The following is a 19,087-nucleotide window of genomic DNA, read 5'->3' as shown; positions in this document are numbered from 1 at the left end:
CAATTCTTCTGATCTCCCTATTGTCAGGCTAGGGAGACAGCCTTACCTACCTCATCAGACCCCACCACTCAATTGCATTTTCTGGGTATTCCTCTCACTCATTCCTTCCTCCTGGTGCCAACTTGCCCCATCCCCGTACTGGGGAGGGATCTTTCAGCCAAAGTGGGGGCCTCTATTTCTTTTGCCCCCCCATTCACCTGACCCCCGCCTCACCAACAGTCCCCCACCCCCGCCTCACCACTCACCCTGCTGGTTCCAACACTTTTCCTTTGCCAGGCTCCCAGTCTGGGAGACCCCAAACCCCTCTACAGCTGAACTCATTCCTCCATCACAGTCCACTAACAGGATCCTGCCTGATGCATTACCCAAGCCCCGCACCCACTCTCACTCCAGAGCCTCGGGGGACTTAAACCTCTCACCTCTTAAGAAAAAAACTACGTCAGCCCACATCTTCTCCCTTTAACACCCCCACACTTGAGGTTAAAAAGCCCAATGGGACCTACCACCTGGTTCAAGACCTCCGGCTCATTCTGCAGCGGCTGCCCTCTTACACTCTCCTTTCCTCTATCCCATTTCTCAGTTCTGGACCTCAAGGACGTTTTCTTCTCTATCCCCTCAGCACCCAGTCACAAAGTATCTTTGCTTTCACCTGCACTGTCCCTGACACCCACCTCTCCACACAGCTTACCTGGACTGCCCTACCCCAGGGGTTCTGGGACAGCCCACAACCTTTTGGCCAGGCCCTGGCCTCTGACCTACTCTCCTTGTCTCTCCCCAAATCTAAACTCACACACAGTAAGTAGATGACATTCTCCTTTGTAGCCCATCCCTACAAATTAGCCAAACACCTTTGCTCTTCTAAATTTCCTGTCCAGCTGGGGCTATAGAGTCTCACCTTCCAAGGTCCAACTGTCCACTCCTCAGGGCACCTATTTGGGACTAACCATTACCCCAAGCCACAAAACCATTACCTTGGATAGAAAACACCTAATCTAGTCTGTCACAGTCCCCTCTACTAAATAGGAGATTTTATCGTTCCTGGGAATAGCTGGCTTCTTAGGTTCCTGGATCCCCTCCTTCCTGCCCCTTACATGAGGCAACCCTTTGCCCCTCACATGAACCCCTTACCACCCCATTACTAAACCTTTTCAGAAGCTCCAACAGGCTCTCCTCCAGGCCCCAGCACTTCATCTCACAGACCTAACCTGTCCCTTCTCCTTCTATGTAACAGAAAAGGAGGGATGTGCCCTTGGGGTCCTAGGTCACAAACTGGGACCCTCCTTTGCACCCACAGCATACGTGTCAAAGAAACTAGACCTTACCACCCAAGGATGGGCACCTTGCATATGCGCTTTAGCAGAAGCTGAGCTCCTCATTGGTGAATCAAAACACTAACCTTTGGGCCAACCCCCACTATCTTCTCCACAGCTGTCCCATCTCCTAACTTACAAAAGGCTTACAAACTCTACCACTTCTCTGGGTTCCTTCTCTCCAGGGAGCACTAGAAGAAGATGCCCCACTTACTTTCCAGTCTTTTCAAAATCTCAGATCTTCTTCCTCCACCAAACACTGGTATTCCCCATCTCATTCTTGAAACAGTAGAGGGACGACTGCCCCATCCCTCACACACACAGGACGACACACTGCCTCAGGACACCTACACCTGGTACACATGGCAGCTCCTTTTTACGTGAGGAGACCCAAAAAGCAGGCTATGCAACTGTGTCAGCTACTGAGGTGGGTGAGGGCCAGGCCCTCCCTGCCTATGCCACCAATCAACAGGCCGAAATAATAGCTCTCACCTGTGCCTTCCAATTGGCACAACAACAATCCCCAAAGGTTTACACAGATTCTAAATATGCTTTTCATATCCACCTGTCCCATGCTGCCATCTGGAGAATGCAGACTACTTACAACAAAGGGAAGGTCCATAACCATCTCAGGTCAAATTATGGCTAAAAGCCTCCCATCTCCCCACAGCTACAGGGATTACTCACTGCCGGCCTCACCGGACCGACAACTCCATCATCTCTGAGGGAAATAACCGAGCTGACGAGGCAGCTGCAGCCTTCCTAGGCCCAGACTCACCTCACCCACTGCAGGGAATCCTTGACTACAACCCACATCCCCACTGTCACCCCCTGACACTCTATCTACACCAGCTCTTCCATCCTGATAGCCAGGCTGTCTCACTTTGTAAGGCCCACCTGCAGCCCACCCTTGAGGACTTGCATTTCTTAAGAACTATTATCGCCTCTTGTAAAATCTGTCAAATGTCAGACCCTAACTCCACATACCACAGGCCCCCTTTTCCTACCCACCAGGCCAGAGGCTCCTTCCCTGGGACAGACTGGCAACTTGACTTTACCTACATGCCCACAGTCAGACGAGGGTCCCAGTCACTACCAAAAGGGCTCAGATAGTCTATGACATCCTTCTCTAGGAGATCATTCCCCAATTTGGAATCCCTCTAGTCAGACAACAGTCCTGAATTCACCTCCCAGGTTTCCCAAACCCTATCTGAAGTCCTCAATATCTTTGGCATTTTCATACCCCGTACCATCCCCAGAATGAACTAACCACTCCTTAAAAACACCCTTGTTTATTGTCCTTTTATTTAATTGTTGCTGACTTTTAAGCCATGGCTTTCTGAATCAGCAACTGCCCTTACCGTTAGCGGTTAGGCCGCAAGGGCTGCTAGCCAAAGGGAATTCTGTTCCCTCAGGCTCTGACCCTTTCAAAGCTATGAAGGGAACTTAACTAAACCTGTGTCCCTCTGAAGAACTCAAGACTCGAAGGTTAAGGTGGAATCCTGCTCTTCAGAGAGGCTGAATAGCAAGTAGCTCACCTCCTGTCCTTGCTCACATCCTCCACAAAGCCCTGCTGTGGCGGCGCCTGCCTCCTCTTTATAAACTCTTCTCACCTGGCTCCTCCCTACCACTTCCGGTCTGCTAGTTGCTGCCGCGGTCTCCTGACCGCAGGTGAATTTTATTTAATCAAGCACAACTTTGCATCATTAAACAAACACTCCAGAGCATAAACAAAGGTAACACACCTTGAAATAATATTCTACAACAAGATGGTGCTGCTGCTGCGGGGATGAGAAAGGACCAGGTGCTTTAGGGTTTGCTTATGTGAAGACAGGAAAGCCTAGTGGTGATAAGGAGAGAGTGGTTTGAGATGCAGGAAAGACTGAAACATGTTCCAGACTCGACTCGACTGGACTCTCTCCTCTCTCTCTCTCTCTCTCTCTCTCTCTCTCTCTCTCTCTCGATACGCTACTGTTGCATTAAGATTCCAGCAGTTCATAGCCTTAACATTAATCGATGGAACTTTGATAAGCTATGAATCTAGCTTTGGCAGAGTACAAACCACTATATTATCTCATCCACAGGCTCAGGGGCTTAAATCCCCTTTGGTCGCCTTCTAATGCCTCTAAGGCATGAGTATGCTGCCTTTTCTACCATGTGGATTTCAGTAGAGACTATAAATAGTGGGATTGCCAATGTGGCTTATCTTTTTGCAAACTCAAAATTTTCTTATAAGCTCCAGGGAGTCGACTTGGATCCACCTAGAACAACAGGTCAGATGCACTCCAGACAAGTATTGTCTGGAGGTGTAGACCAACTGAGGCACCTGGAAAGAGCACTCTCCAACCTGTTGAGCTACCTGTAGGCTATGTAGTACACTCCAGATCCCCAGCTCTGTGAGCTGTCACCTATGCTTGGTGGCCTTCGGTGATGCAGCTGTGTTTGAGGCATTACTGCTCCTCTAAGTAAGCCCTCATCCATGTTCCTGTAAACTCATTGGTGAACCAAGTCGGACTTTGGTGGTATTTGTACTTTGGACTGTAGTAGCCTCCTATATGGGATGAGTAGATGAGTGTCATGTGTCTCCTCAGGAAATGTTTTGTCACAATAGCCCCAGAATGTCTAAACATGAATCTGACTTGTTCTGTAACAACATCAGATAATGAATGATGCCTTCTTGGGAATCTGTTCTAGGCCAAGGATCTGATCATCTCTGACATACTTAGGTACTTGGAGTGCCTTTTAAGTTTAGAGGGCTTTTACCTACATTCCCTTTCACTTTATCCTCACAACTCTAAGTAAGCAGGTGTCATAAAAGGTAAAATAAGTTTAGAAAGCATCTTTTACTTTTACTTACGAGTAGATCCTCCAAAAATTCACAATTCAGAATCCATTTCTGGGGTCAACTGAAACTGTTTAAGGACATGCCAATCTCAAGAGGATAAAACAGGAAGTAGCAATGACCTAGGTAGCCAGACTCACCAGCACAACTAAACAGCCTTCTTCTTTTACAAGAATTTATACTGAATTGCACTAATGAATAGGTTATGCAAGGGTGCTCGTTCAATGGCTCTTCATTGGAAGAACATTATCTTATTGCATATATGATAATCACCCTTAACCGGACCCTCCACAGGGAACAGACAAAACGAAATTCGGTATTAAATTCTCGTGTTGGTGAATTGTAAATCTTATTACTCTTATCAATAAAAGCAGGAGTCAAACATTGGGGTAAGAACCTGGAAGATGAGAACAGGAAGCAGCCACAGCCGCTTCCTACCTCTTCTGTTCCTCGGTCCAAAAGGCCAAGGTCCTCTCTCCACCTCGCCCTCCTACTTGTCATTCTCTGTGGTTAATTCTGGTCAGCTACCGGCTGCTTCCCTGATTCTGACTCCAAGCAAGCTTTGTCAGAATCCAATCAAAACATCACACGTTGGAATCCATCCTTTGGAATAGCCTCACTCCTCTAGGATAGTAACTGAGAGTCAACACGCCCTCTGCTGTTGCCCCATTATCTCACACACACACACACACACACACACACACACACACACTATTGCTTTATGTAAATTCTGACTTTCTAGAAGTCTCCTTACCTTTTGTTACCACACTCCAACCCCATACCCCTGCCACCTAGCTAAAGCATAGGTATAATGGGGTCCTATCTTTACCATGTCTTTTTACTTATGTATGTATTATGATTCACTGCTGCATTCTGGACAGAGTCCGACTATCCTGGGAACAAAGCACTACAAAAAACCTCCCAGGATTCTGTAGACTCCAAGTTTGCAGAGGGCTTGGTATTTCAAAGGTCAGTCTTGGGTCTCTCCATTTTGATGACTAATGTTAAATTGTTTGACTTTCTACAAAAATATTTGGCTGTGCTTATTTACATAATTTCATCCCCTGGGCACACAGTAGGCACATATTTGTTGTACCGAATCCCTACAGGATGAGAAGACAGGATGAAGATGCCAAGATCATGCTTCTCCTATACACAAAGGGTGGAGTGAGAATGGCAAAATCATCACCTAATTTGTAGAAGAGTCTGTGCGTTCCCTTTTAACTTTGACCTATGTATCTGTTTAAAAAAAGAAAAGGATGAAAGGCACAAGGAGGAAATCCTGGCACCCCCGAGAAAACGCCATTATCCTCACCACATACGCATGCACACGCTTTCTTTTTATGCTAGTTACTTCACAGGAGAGCTGGTTAAGAATGCCTCCCCACCCACCTGCACAACTCTCCCAGGGAAAACGGGAGGCTTTAGGATCTAAGGAGTACCACATGGTAGACTCGAATCTAACCCTTGGGAGAGGCAGTCTAAGTTAGCCGGTACCACAGATACTAAAGATACAATCAGACAGCGGTTTTAAGAATGCTTTCCCCTCCTATCCTTTCCTCCGACTCTCCCTCCCTTTCTCCTTTTAGACAGGGTCTTTGGTAACTCAGGTTGGCCTTGAACTCTGGATCTTCCCCGCTCAGTGTTCCCCGCTCAGCCTTAGAAGTTTTTTCAAACAATGTTTAACACTAGGCACCAGCATCGAAACTTCTTAGATCACCAGAAGTCGTTATTCTGCCTCTTTAAATTAAAAAAAAAAAAAAAAAAAAAAAAAGCCACCACTATGGATGTGACTGGCAAACACATTCTTACACATTTCTGCATTTTCTTAAACTTTATTTATATTAGGCTCCACCCTTGAAGTTTCCTTCTAATTACCACAAGCTGGATACCTCTCTCATTCTCAGACTTAAAACTTGCCCCCAGACTGGAAAAGTAAGTGCTTGAGGGACGTTGCTAGGTTGTCTGGTTTTGTCCCTAAAAGATACCCACACCCCACCCACGACCTCTTGGGGCAAGCAACAGAGCGAATGCACTTCAGAGTTGTGTAGCTGCAGAGAAGCCAACACAGGTCACCTTTTCTGCCCTGTCTGTCAAGGTCACCAGTTCTAATGATTAAAACTCGGCTCTGACTCTAGGTGGGTCACCAGCCGCCCCTTGCGCGGCACCTTCCCGGGCCGGGCGGCCAGGGCTCCCCGCTCACCTGACCACGTTGGGGTGCTCGAAGGTCTCCAGGTGCCTCAGCACCGCCACCTCGCGGATGGTGGAGAGCGGCATGCCCTCCTCGCTGGTCTGCACTCGCACGCGCTTCAGAGCCACGAAGCGGCCGCCGTTCTTCAGGTCGCGGGCCTTGAACACCTTCCCGTAGGCGCCCTCGCCGATCTCCGCCACGCACTCATACTGCTGGTCGGCGCGGCTCAGGCTGTCCTTCTCCATGCTGACTGGACGCTGCCGGCGCGGCACAGAGGGTCCGGAGTGTGCGCTCGCTGCCTGGACGCCTCCGGGACGCCCGGAGTCGGAGTCGCGGCCGCCGGACTGGACAGAACGACCTCCTCGCCCGCGGGCGAAAAGCCGGGCGCAGCCGCCGCGAAACTCCGCCTAGCCGAGTCGCTGCGCCGCCGCCGCTGGAGAGCGCCGATCCCTCCTCTTCCCCCTCCGCAGCGATTACATAGTCTGCCCACAATCTCTGCACCTAGGAGGAGGCGACCGGAGGACAAGGAGAAAAGTGCGATCAGACAGCCCCGGAGACTTCCACCGGGTTCCACCAGCTCCCCTCCTCCTCCCTCCTCCTCGCCCCGGCCCTCCACCCGGCTGCCTAATCTTGCCCGGTTTCTCGGAGAAAAGCCAAGTTACTTTTTCTTGCCCAGCAGGGCTCGTGCAGTCTTCGCGAGGAGAGGTTGCAGGGGCCCCTCGGGGATGAGCGCCGCGCGGGACGCAGCGGGACGGGAGGGGGCGTGCCGAGCAGCCCAGAGTGTGCCGGGAGCGCGGGGGAGGGGAGGCGCCGGGCGCGTCAATGTCACGGCTCAATATTTATACCTATACCGTTGTTCTCGGCTGCCCTCCCCGACTCCCGGGGCCTGGACGTGCGGGGGACCGGGCGTCTTGGGGGCGTTCGGAAGCTGGTGTGAAGGCGCCGGGGGCTTCACCCGTGTGGGGCCCGCAGAATAAGGTTGGGGCTCTCAGGACCCTGTAACCCGATGCTGGGAGTATGCGAGTAGGGGTGGTCAGACATCTGCTCGGAAATTGCTTCCTTTCTACTTTCAGTTTTTCCACGGAGAGACATTTAAAAGGGACTCGCACATACAAATGGTCTTTGGGGGTATGGCAATCTTAGTGGGAGATAGAATTCTGCCTCCGACTCGGAGGACCTCCCTGGTGGAAACTCAGGGAGGACAGACCATCTGGTAGGGGAGGACTAGGGCTACTAGGGGTGGAAGAGCGAGGGGCCCTGGAAGGGGAGGAGTGTCGTGCCCCCCACCCCCGCCCGAGATCACAAGGGTGTTGGGAAGGGAGGTCCGTCACACTTTCGCTCATCCCGTCCTGAAAGAGTAACTTCGGGACTTGGCTAACCCGGACTGGTCCTGAAGTTTTCAGCCGACTGCAACCCGTGCAACCGGGTTGAAGCAATCACCCTTACGACGGTGGGGGTGGGGGATTAACGTAGGACTCCCGGGTGTGAAGGGGGGCTGCCCTGGGGCTGCGACTGCAGAACCTCCGCTCCGGTGTCCTGAGCGCCTGGAAGTCGGTAGCTGAGAAGGTCGCTCGGCTCGCTGGCGGCTGGAGGCCGGGTCCCACGCACGATCGGGCGTCCCCCTCCCCGCTCAGTTATTAGGGATGACCGAGCGAGCCTTCCCGTCCCAAGCGGCCTCAGCTTAGGCTGGACCTTGGCCCACGACAGCCGCGTGTCCGGAACCCTCGGCGTGCGTTTACCTGCCCCGCACCCCTCCTCCCCCGCTCGCCCTTCTGCCTGGAATTAAAGAACACATGGCGCGACCCCCACTCCGTGCCCGCCTGGCATTGCGCGGCCAAGGCAGAGACTCTCTCGGCTCCCTTGAGAGCTTTCCTGAAAAGCTGCGGAAAGGACCCCCAGACCTCGCCCGGGGGTCCGCGCCAGGTCGAGGGCCACACAGGTAGCGGGAGCCGCGGCCTCGGCGCCCGCCCTCCCCCTCCAGCTGCCTCCAGCCCAGGCTCCCGGAGGCGGCAGCCGTCCCACCCCCGCGGGCCTGCACCCCCCGGACCGGAGCGGCGGTGCCTAGCCCCATCCCCTCCTCCACTTTTTTGTTGTTGTTGTTGCTTTCCCACGCTGGCTGAATGTGACTTGACCCCATTTCAAAAAAGTTTGACATAGTGCTTCAACATTTCCGCATTCCTCCGCGACTACAAAGGCTGCAGCCGCCTCCTTCTGCTTTCTGTCTCTGCTCTCTGTCTTCACACTCAATGAAATCCTTCATGAGCCTCTGCCGAAGCCTTGCCAAACGCCGCAAGGGTCGCCACCAGCGCAGCTAGGGGAGGCCGCCCGCGGGACCGCGGCTCGCGCGTGTGCGCATACGCAGATGCGCCCGCGCAGATACGCCCACGTGCACAGGGACGAGTGCGCCGCGGAGCCCCGGGCTGCTCTTGGCCAGGGCGTGCATTTGAACTGCAAAGCTTTAAATAAGAAAAGTAAACTTGGGCCGGGAAGCAAGCGTGCGTGCTCGCGGGGGCTTCAACCCCGGTGGGCTGCGTGCACTCCTCCGTGCGTAACACGCCCGCGGGGTCGCCAGCAGGAAGCCTGCGTGAATGTTCATTCCTTAGTGGGGAAGACGGGGCCCGTACCCACACCTCGGGAGGCTGCAGAGGGAACTTGCCCAGGGGAAAAAACGTGGGGCGCGGAAACACACTCTCAACCACAGAATCCCACCCAGACGGTGGCATTTTCAACCTTAAATGTGACTGTCCAAGTAGAGTCCGTTTGGAGAAGTTCCACGAGAATTGAACGTATGGGTGTACGCACGAATCTATTCGAGCTGGCACCGGACCCTGGTTGTGGGGGTGTCCCCCGTGTGGGAGGTCCCTCTCGAGAGCTCTAGCTCCTCCAGCTGACCCCCGTAACCTACCCAGTCTCAGCTGGTAAGGGGTTAACCCAAGCGGATTCCAAGGGGCCACACAGTCCCCCACCCTCCTTACCCTAACCCACCCACGTCCTCGCCGGGGACCCCAGCCCCTCAGTCCACCCACGCGAGCCCGTGGCTCCTCACCTGCGGGCCAGGGGCGCGGGCCTCCTGCGAAGCCTGAGTGTCTGTCTGTCTGTCTGTCGGCTCCCGCACGTGCTCGCCGCGCGGAGCAGGTAACTGACTGCGGCCCCAGCAAGCAGCGCTCCGCGGGCAAGGGGTGGGCACTGCGGCGGAGGGCGGAGGGACGGCGGAGGGCGCCGCCCGCGGGGAAGCCGGGGAGGCTCGGGGCGCTGGCCGTGGCTGGGGGCCCGAGGCCAGGAGGCTGCGCGGCGGGGCGGGGACCTGCGAGCCTCGGGGGCCCGAGACCCACCCGGAGGCGAGAGTGCAAATTAAAGCCTTCCGGAGCAAGAGAGCGAGGCCCAGCCCGGGCTGTGCTCCCCAGCGACCGGCTCCGAACCGGGGGCCCGCAGGGCGGGGGAGAGTTAAAAGAAAATTTCCGGTTCTCACTGCAACCACTCGAGTAGTGGGGGGAGATCTCGCGACTGGAATAAACTGTGTGACAGGGACCCGGTGGGATGCGTCGTCGGGAGTCGGCAGGGTTTCTACACCAGAGGTCCCCCAGAGTTGGGGTTTTGACGGGGGGAGGGGGGTGATCAGTCGGATGAGAACGGATGAGAAAAACACAAAACAACAGTGATTGTGAGGGGGTCGTGGGGCGGTAAATAGCTACACTTTCCTACACGCAAAAATCGGGAGAAACTTGGCAGGATGCCGTACTGAAAAGAAAATACTAATCGGTCCAAGCACTTTTCACTTTCAGCATGAGCTACATTTGTTTTGTTTTCTTTCACTTCCTTTCGGCCTCAAAAAGCCCTATCTATCTTTTCCTTTTGGACAGACGCTATGGTTTGGAAAATGCCAGGCACTCATGTGGTTAACGATCTACTTGAAGGGGCTGGCGGGGTCACAATTATTAAGTGGTTAGAAACTGTTGAGGGTTCACCAAGGTATTTCTGGGGAGCTAAAAAGATTCAATTTCAGAGTAAATAACAACTGTAAAATAATAGACACACGCACACAAAAAGATGAGTGCTTAATTTAAATGCTGTTTTGGGATTTTGAAATTTGAAACTTTGTAAGAATGTCTCCTTTGCCTGAGAAAAATTGGATGCAATTACTTCAGGTAAAAATGAGATTTTTGGAAGGTGGGGAGAGAAAGGTCTTCAAAACTTTCTACAAGGAGTAAAAAGAAAAAAAATAGCTGTCTTTGGAAATAATTCGATGTTTTCCAAATTCTGTATCTGTAGAAGACTTGAAACTTTAAAAAATTTTAAGGCAAGAGAAAGTACAGGAGGGGAATTTCTGTAATCTGTAGAAAAATCAAAACCATCAAAATTCTGTTTAAGTTGTAAATATTACTTGTATGAATGTTTTGCTTTATAGACCATGTTACTAATTTCACAATAGATTTTTTTGCCTTTATAAAATTAATTCTGTTACAATGTGAAGCAAGGCTAAAGAAATAAAAGTTGCTGTAGAAAACTGCAGTTTGCAGATGCATTGTAATAATTTTTCTTAAATAATAAAAATGAGTAATGATGTGCCTTTAAACTTAACTTAGAAAATACATTTTTGTGTTTGAGTACATCTTATAAAATAAAACCCAGTTATAATTTTAAATATACCATATACTCAAAGTAAATTATTATATCTTATATTTATAAAAGTGTTGAATTACTCCCAATCACTGGGCTCTGAGCTGGAGATACAGATGGAAGCTCTCTATTTTAATGACTGCTCACACTTCTCAGTGCTTTTAAAACAAGATTTATTTGCTGGTAGTTAATATGCTTATCCAAAAATAATAGTCAATAATTAGCTGCAGGAACAAGCACATGGTGTCATGAATATATTTAAGTAAATAATTTGTTAAAAAAAATAGTAAGTGGTGTCTTTTTGCAGGAAAGTGTTTATTTCTAGAATGGGTAGTATTTTAATTATGACATTTGAAAACAATGGTCACTAACTAGATTAAAAAAAATCACTTGGGCATTGTAAAAACAAACCCCCAAACCAATGGAACTCTTAACTATACCAGGTTTTAACTCACTTGGAGTCCTCTTTTTTTTTTCTTCTTTCCTGCTATAACTTATGTTTTGTGTTAATTTAGCATTATCCACTTTTCCTGCTTATGGTTCACATTAAGTACCAGCTGATTAGAAATTAAGATCCAAAGGAAAGTTACAATGGCTTGCACTGAAATAATAAAATATACGGTTGTTTTTGTTTATGGGTAACTTCCTCTGTGGGTAGCAGGCTATCATAACAAAATTTGTGCAGTTTACAAACTGTGAGCCAAAGTCCGACTCCTTTGCTGAGGAGTGTCCTGTGAATGAGAACACAGCATTTCAAGGGTAATGACTGGACTCAGTGTTGTCATACTGCCTGACATAGTCCATGGCTGCAAGTCAAAATCATCTCTGTAGCTTTTCAAATTTTAGAATTCATGGATTTATCTCTAAACTGAGAGTTGATTGTTACATAAGGGTAGATGTCATGTGGGAATAATTTTATGTCAAACTGTGTAACTTTGTTTTCTCTTAAATAAAAATTAAGACTTAAAGTTCTAAAGTATAATTTTAACCTTGTTAAAGAAATTAGTAATACATTTAAAATAGCAGTAACAGAATGTGTGATTCTAAGTCATCCCTGCTTTATAACGGGTTTCAGATGTGTAACCTACCTTTCCACAAACTTGGAAATGCAATCTTTAGGTGACTCACTTTGCATTGATTTTAATTGGAGCTCCATATAAATATATTTTTAATCTATAAAATTCACCTATTTATTATTTTGATAAAAGCATTTTTGGCTTAATAACTTTGGAATGGGTTACCTTACTTTTTAACCCAATTTATAATACATGTATAAAGGTTATCTCTTTGTTCAATAATTATCATGAAAAACTTACTTTTTATTACAAACAATAGAATACAACACAGCACATTTTAATGCATTTTCCCTGCCTTAGACATTTCCAAGGTATTTGCTTAAGTTTTCTCCTCAAATATAAAATTGAAAGTTTGCTAAATATTTTAGGAAGAATCATTAATCAACTTTTTCAAATGAGAAATTCTGAACTTGAAATCATTTTAAAATTCTGGCTACTAAGTGAATACATTCCTGCTGAGGTGAAATCCCCGGGCTTTTCTCTTTTTGTTGTAACATTTGACCTCAGACATTGCATTGGGCAGTGTAACTTGAAAAGATTTTTATATTTATTTGCCAGGGAAGGAAAAACGCATATCAAGTAGTAGCTTATAAATTTTAAGGAAGAAAACCCCAGACATTATTATCTTTGGGAACATTCTGTTTTCACGGTTCTACTACCCAGTAATTATCTTCATGCAACATGTCAGCACTATATTCCATGTGTGTAATTGTCTCTTCTGATTTTTCTCTTTTTTGATAGGCACCATTATCTTCCTTTCCCTTTGTGTGTGCTTGTGTGTGCATACCTCTAATGTTCTTGGCATGTTGTTATGGCATGTTCAAGACATGTCCCTAAGATCCTTTCATTGCCCGTCTTAGAGTTCTGGGTGATCTGAAAAATAATTATGGAAATAAACTTAGAAGAGATGATCACACTGAAAATACATACAAGCCAGTTTCAATTTAGAGTGACTTGCAGTTCTCCTCTAAGTGAATATTCACAATTTCACTGCAAATGTGGCCTAATGATTGTGTTTCTGGAGCTGCTTTTGGTTGAGCTAAAAGGTGTGTAGCTCTGAGATAGTTTCTTCAGATGCAGCAGTGAAGGTCCAACGTAGCAGGGACAGAGTATGATGAAGTGGGGTCTGGGAAGTAGGAAGAGAAACAAAGAAGCCACCCAGGAAGAAACTTCTGTGAATGGCTTGGCAGCAGGGGCAAAGGAAGGAGGCGCATGCTGAGGTTGTGGGGCCAAGAGATGGAGCCTTGGTGCCCTAGGTATGGTGTATCCAGGCAACCCAATTCTTTCAAAGTGAATGGAATTCTGTGCCTCTTCTATTCTGCAATTAAATCCGCCTTATTAAGTAAGACTGCATAGAGTGTGTATCCATATTCATGTGACTTATTTTGTGTTGTCTTACTCTGGATTTTTCCTGAAAATAATATAGAATAGAATTTGTTGCAAAATTGTTGAAATGTCAAGCAGACCGTACACAATAGCAGCTTGTGCTGTAAAGATTTTTAACACAGATAAAAGAGAGGATAAGGTTTTAAAGAATCAGGCCTCTAATTATTTGTTCAAAATTATAAATGAATCAACCAGCATTAATAAAATGTGACAAACAGCAGTAGCACATCTAAAACCAGGCTGTGGAGGGTTAGAGATCTCAGGTAAGTGTAGGAAAATTTCAAAGGCATCATAAAGCATAATTTTGGAGGATATGACATATCTGCAAACTATTAAAAACATTCACGGCAGCCAGTCTTCAGAGTCTGTGGGGTGGTGTAAGGAAGGCCAGACAGTGTGGTGTGAATCTGATAAGCTTAACACCAAGGACTCCTAGAAATGCTGATCAGAAGCCACTTTTAGAATGTGTAGAGGAAGAAGCTCTACCTCTGTGTTCCTGTTTTCTGCTCAATCAGGCTATGGTCTTAGATGAGCCAGGAAATAAATTTGTTCAAACTTACTCATAGGTTTGTAGCAACGGTTCCCAGTCACATTGGCTGGCAAGGATTTTGTGCATCTTGTCTATGGAAAAACTAGCTTTGCAGCCTTTATTCTCTGTTCTTTGGGGTGGCATCTATTTTCTCAGGGAAATATACTAAAGAAAAAATTAAAATATAACCCCACGGAGAGCTTTAATAAATTCTAAGGAGCATTTCATTGATTTCAGGACCACAGAAGTCTCTTCTCTGCCTGGGATCTTTCCTTTGTAGCCCTCTTCCCTGAGTCTTGTTCTTTCAAAGCTTAGCTCCTCCTGAAAACTTTGACTATTTTGGAAGATACCCTTTCGACTCAACCCCTTGAAGTCATTTAGCTACTATGCACTAAAAACTTGATGCTCTACTGGTTTGAGTCCTAGAGCTCCTTGTCTTGACAAGCCTCCCCTCCTGGTATTGTCTTGGCCATAGAAGGTGGCCAATGAATGCAGTCGTGGTTCCTGTGAGCTTGTTACCAAGTCAAGCAGGCACAGAATAGGCTGGAACAGTTGTGGCATGTCTAGAGTGACATCTGAAACATCGGGAAACAATGTTGTATGTTCTTACACTGAAAAAACCCAGCTCCCCCTGCTACTTAGGGGTAAGATTGGTGAGTTTTGTAGGTATTGGTCATTAAAACATTCTTGTCTGAAAGATAATGTTTTTAAATAAATGTCCCTTCCCTGTCTCTCAAAATTGCAACCAAATTAATTTTATTTGAAAAAGCTCATATTAAGCCCTAAGGTAAATCAGTTGCTATATAGCTCAGAACCCACAAATACTGAAAGTCCTTTTTGCCAATAACACAACTACAGAGAATCCAGAAATATAGAATCCTTGACTTCTAAGTCAGCATCAGCCATCTGTTTTTGAACATCATTCTTCTTCCTTGGTGATTGTCACTGCAACCCTAGGGACCAGTCGTTTGGGCTTTCTGGCCCTCGTTGAACAGACAGTGGCTTTGGTAATCATTCAGGAAGATGAAATGAAAGTTGTTTGGAGAAAGGAAACTGAAGGAACACAGAAATAGGTTGGAAGAGAAGGTGCAGAGGCACGATGTAGGTCGCTGGTCTGGATATCAGAAGACCTGAAATTAAATCTGGAAGAGTTGACCACACTAATGCCCTTAAACCTTCAGTTCCTTGTTAATAAATGATGGCAGACAGAATGATTTCTTTAGTTGATGTAGCTTGAAAACAGTTTCTCTCCAGCATGTCAACACATGATTCCCTCATTCCACACCTGTTTTTTTTTTTTTAAATTCTCTAAAGACTGGTAATTCCAAAGGATGAAAGTCTGATGTCAGCAACAGAGAGAGGTTCCTGAATTTCAAATGCAAATTGTATTGTGTCCCCTTTAACTTAACTGTCTGGACTGTAAAGACAAAATAGAAATCAAGACTTCTAGTATTTTCACTGGGGATGTAGAAGGAAGAGGCGACCTTTAGTTATTTGTCTAAAATTAAGTGTAGTAAATGAATCAACCGTCACTAATAAAATGTGATAAATGGCAGTAGCATGCCTAGAACCAGGGTATGGAGGGCTAGACACCTCAGTTGAGCATAGGAAATTTTCAAAGGCATCATGAAGCATGACTTGGGGGAATGGAGCTTCTGCAGACTGTTAGAAGCATCAGTGGCAGCCAGTCTTCAGAGGGTCTTGAGGTGGTGATGGGAACATGAAGGGCAGTGAGTGAGCAGTGAATCTGACAAACTTAGATCATACATAATATCAGGGACACCTAGAAATGCTGACCAGAAGCCACTTTTCGGATGTATAGAGAAAGAAACTGTGGCTCTGTGTTGCTGTTTCCTGCCCCATCGGGCCATATGCATGGTCTAAGGTCTTTTGTAGATGGAGGAAGGGAAATGTAGGACTTTATAGCTGATAATCAGGGACTGGAAGTCTGGTTCCCTTGGCAACTTTTCAGACCCCCAGTTTCCTTCACCCATAACCTGCCATGGTAAGTTGGCATCAAAATCAGGGAAGTACCTATCATGTGCATTTTACCTTTATCAGACAGTTGATGCGCATTAGTACACAACCAACAGCCCTGTCTCAAACTCTCTTGCTGTACTCTTTTCTTCCTAGAGTAAGCTAATCAGTTCATAGAAATTCTTTCTTAGCCAAGTTGGACTGTTTGGTCATTGCAAGAGGAGCACCCCAGAAGCAGAATGCACCCAAATTAACTTGGGCCTTGACAAAACCTCCATTGTGTCTGGGCATGTGAGGAACGGAAGAGAGAGTGATGGTCACATGGAGACTTTGATTTTTCTTGTTCAGATTTTACCCTGGTACTGCCCCATCTCTTCAGTATGCTCCTCCCTGCATTTCTTACCCTCTTCCTCTGAGTGGCTCCAGGCTTACTTTCCCGACTACAGCCTGAGAATTACCTATTCTGATCTTTATATCTAGATGTATCCCAAATATTTTCTGATATTTGTCCTAATCCCCACCCCCCTGCATTTTACTTGTCACCATGTCCTCTCCCACTTCTCTCTTTGGAAGTCTGAATGTTTCCTAGGTGATCATTGAGTCCGTCTCTTTCCTAGCCTTTGTCCTGTCTTCTTGGCCTAGACTAAAACACTGCATTTCCTATTCTATAGGCTCCTAAAAGTGCTCTGGGGGAGCTAGCCCACTCCACTCTTGCCTTTGTCAACCCCTGATTATTTTCTGTTCTTTGGATTCTGTCTTTGATGCTCAATGGCTCTTCTTTAGTCATTTTCCTCATGGCCCAACACTCTCATCCCTATCTGTGGATTACTGGTGCCTTTAAGGCACAGTTCCTGGACTTCTGTTCTCAAATGCAAGGTGCTTTGGATGTATAGAACTTTTCACCTCAGAATATCAAAGATGATAGGCTCTTTGTGGTTGAGTTGTGGAGGCTTCGATTTTTATCATTAAGTCATAGCCCAGAATCAGTGAATAAAATGTTAATGGCATGGAAGACTTAATGTCATGAGAAACATAGATGCCTTCCAACACTCTCCTCTGCTGAAGTGAGCTACCCTTCTGGGCCACACCTTTTTTCCTGTTCTAGATTCCATGCTAGGGTAGGGTAACTAAAAGGATTGTTGATTCAATCATCCTCTCCCGTCCCCCACCTCTGAGTTGAATGATGCTGGCCTCCCTCATCAGGAGCACAAAAGAATGGTGTAGGAGAGTTCTTGAAGCTGACTCAGTCTGAATCACCTAACTTCACACTAGGTAGGAAGGAGCCGTGAAGTCCAGAGAGCAAAGCTTGAACCTGACCACTAAGACAAAGCCATAACTGATTTAAGCCTTGGGAGAGAGAAAGTGGTCCTTGGAGCAGTGGTCATGGATGAGATGGCCAATGTCGTCATCAGTCCGTTGGTCCCCATGTTTCTGAACTTCCAATGCTGCTCTCCACCACCACCACCACCATCACCAGCCCGCCCCAATTCTCCCTTGCTTAGCTGCCATGACACATGACTTACGATTCTCCTTGGTGTGATGTTCTTTTGTCATGGATTGCCAGCTTTTCCTCTTGGCCCTGCCCAGCATGGAGTTATCCTGCAAGATTCAGTCAGTGGTGGAATTGTTCTGCACTCAAGAGGCTGTCCTCTCTGTAAGTCACATGTTAATAAAAATGGCTCTTCATTATCCTTACACAGTGCATCGCTTCCACCCTTGCCTAGCACTGACGGGGACATTCTCTTTTTTCCCTCCTAGTCTCATTTTTCCACTCCCTGACTTCGTAACTCTTTTGAAGGAATGTATGACCTCTTTTCACTCTGTTAACCTTCTCTTCTGACTTTTCTGCTCAACTTCCAGTTAGTCATAGGTACTTTCCTGGTTCCAGTTGTTTGGGGCTACTGTGAGAAATAACATTTGGCTAACCCAGCATTGTTGCTGGATTGATCATCCTGACCAGGGGCTGGAGGCTGATGCTCCACTGGGTGTGTGTTCTCTCTCTCCTCTCAGACTAGAACTGATCTAGGACCTCATGTTTGCTAGGTCAGTGTTATATCACCAAGCTACATCTCCACCCCTTTCTTAACTTCTCTAGTGCCCCCACACACACCTCGGCTCACCTACTGTTTGACACTGAAGCTGTACGAGTCTCAAATTGAGTTTTATAGTTTTCAGAGCCACCTGCACACGAGGTCCTCACCGCTTGCTTGTTACAAGATCAGCTTTCTAGGGTAGCTCAGACCCTGAAGTCAGCACTACTGTCTACAGGGCGTTGGTTCTCTGTCTGGCTTTCTAGAAAACTGTTTCCCACCCTCTCCTCTCCTCCCAGGTCTCCAGCATCTGCCTGCCCTCTTGATTGCCACGGTGCTCTTTCCTTTTGAGTTCATTGAGAAAATAGAAGAGACGGATAAGGTCATTCATGTCTTTAACCCCAACATGTAGCTGAGGCAGGAGGATCACCATGAGTCCAAGGCTAGTGGCCTACAGGCTCTAGTTTGCTTTTTGTTGCTCTAAAAACAAGCAAACAAACATGGACTTAAGCCAATGTGAGGAGGAAAGGGTTTATTTCAGCTTACAAGTTACAGTCCACCATTGAAGGAAACCAAGGCAAGAACAGGGTAGAGACTGGGGAGGAACACTGCTTACTGTTGATTCACTCACTACCCCTTTTCTACAGCACAGGCCCACCCACCCAGGGATGGCACCACCCACTGTGGGCTTGGCCCTTCCACATAAATCACAGTCAAGAAAATGCCCCATTTTCAGACATTCCCACAGGACAGTTTGATGGAGGGACAATTTCTGAATTGAGGTTCTCTCTTCCCAGGTGACCCTATTTTATATCAAATTGACAACAACAATAACAACAAACAAACAAAAAAACCAAAAAGAACCAGCACAGGCACATGTCAAATTTCACACCACAGGGGCTACAGAATTAGATTTAAAAAAAAAAAAAAGAAGGAAAGAAAAAAAATCATTTTGAAGTGTCCATGCACTCTCGTGGCCCCTTCCCAGGGCTGCCCTGCCTCATTGCCCTCAAGACAGCCTTTCTTTCTCTCCCACCCTTCCCAGTGCCTCTTTCCACTCTTATTTCCCATGACTTCCCTAGTTCTGGCAGCTTTTCATATCATTTGCCTGTTAGATGTCCAAAATGTG

At 47.1% G+C, this 19,087-nt stretch overlaps 1 protein-coding gene across 2 annotated transcripts in view; it reads right to left on the bottom strand.

Moving 5' to 3' along the window:
- Positions 1-9,509, bottom strand: part of Cdk6 (cyclin dependent kinase 6) — a 209,254-nt gene extending 199,745 nt beyond the window's left edge. The window contains exons 1-2 of one of the 2 annotated variants that reach the window (XM_036181413.1): positions 9,390-9,509; positions 6,356-6,844 (exon numbers count right to left, since the gene is read on the bottom strand). In XM_036181413.1, the coding sequence (XP_036037306.1) occupies positions 6,356-6,588 (233 nt within the window). In that variant the 5' untranslated portion in view covers positions 6,589-6,844; positions 9,390-9,509. Of the gene's footprint in view, positions 1-6,355; positions 6,845-7,005; positions 7,061-9,389 lie in introns of those variants that run through there. The other variant, XM_036181414.1, reaches the window with a different exon arrangement.
- Positions 9,510-19,087: the final 9,578 nt, after the last annotated feature.

Source organism: Onychomys torridus, chromosome 3 (assembly GCF_903995425.1).
Source record: "Onychomys torridus chromosome 3, mOncTor1.1, whole genome shotgun sequence".
NCBI lineage: Eukaryota > Metazoa > Chordata > Mammalia > Rodentia > Cricetidae > Onychomys > Onychomys torridus.
This window is presented reverse-complemented; position numbering and strand designations above follow the sequence as displayed.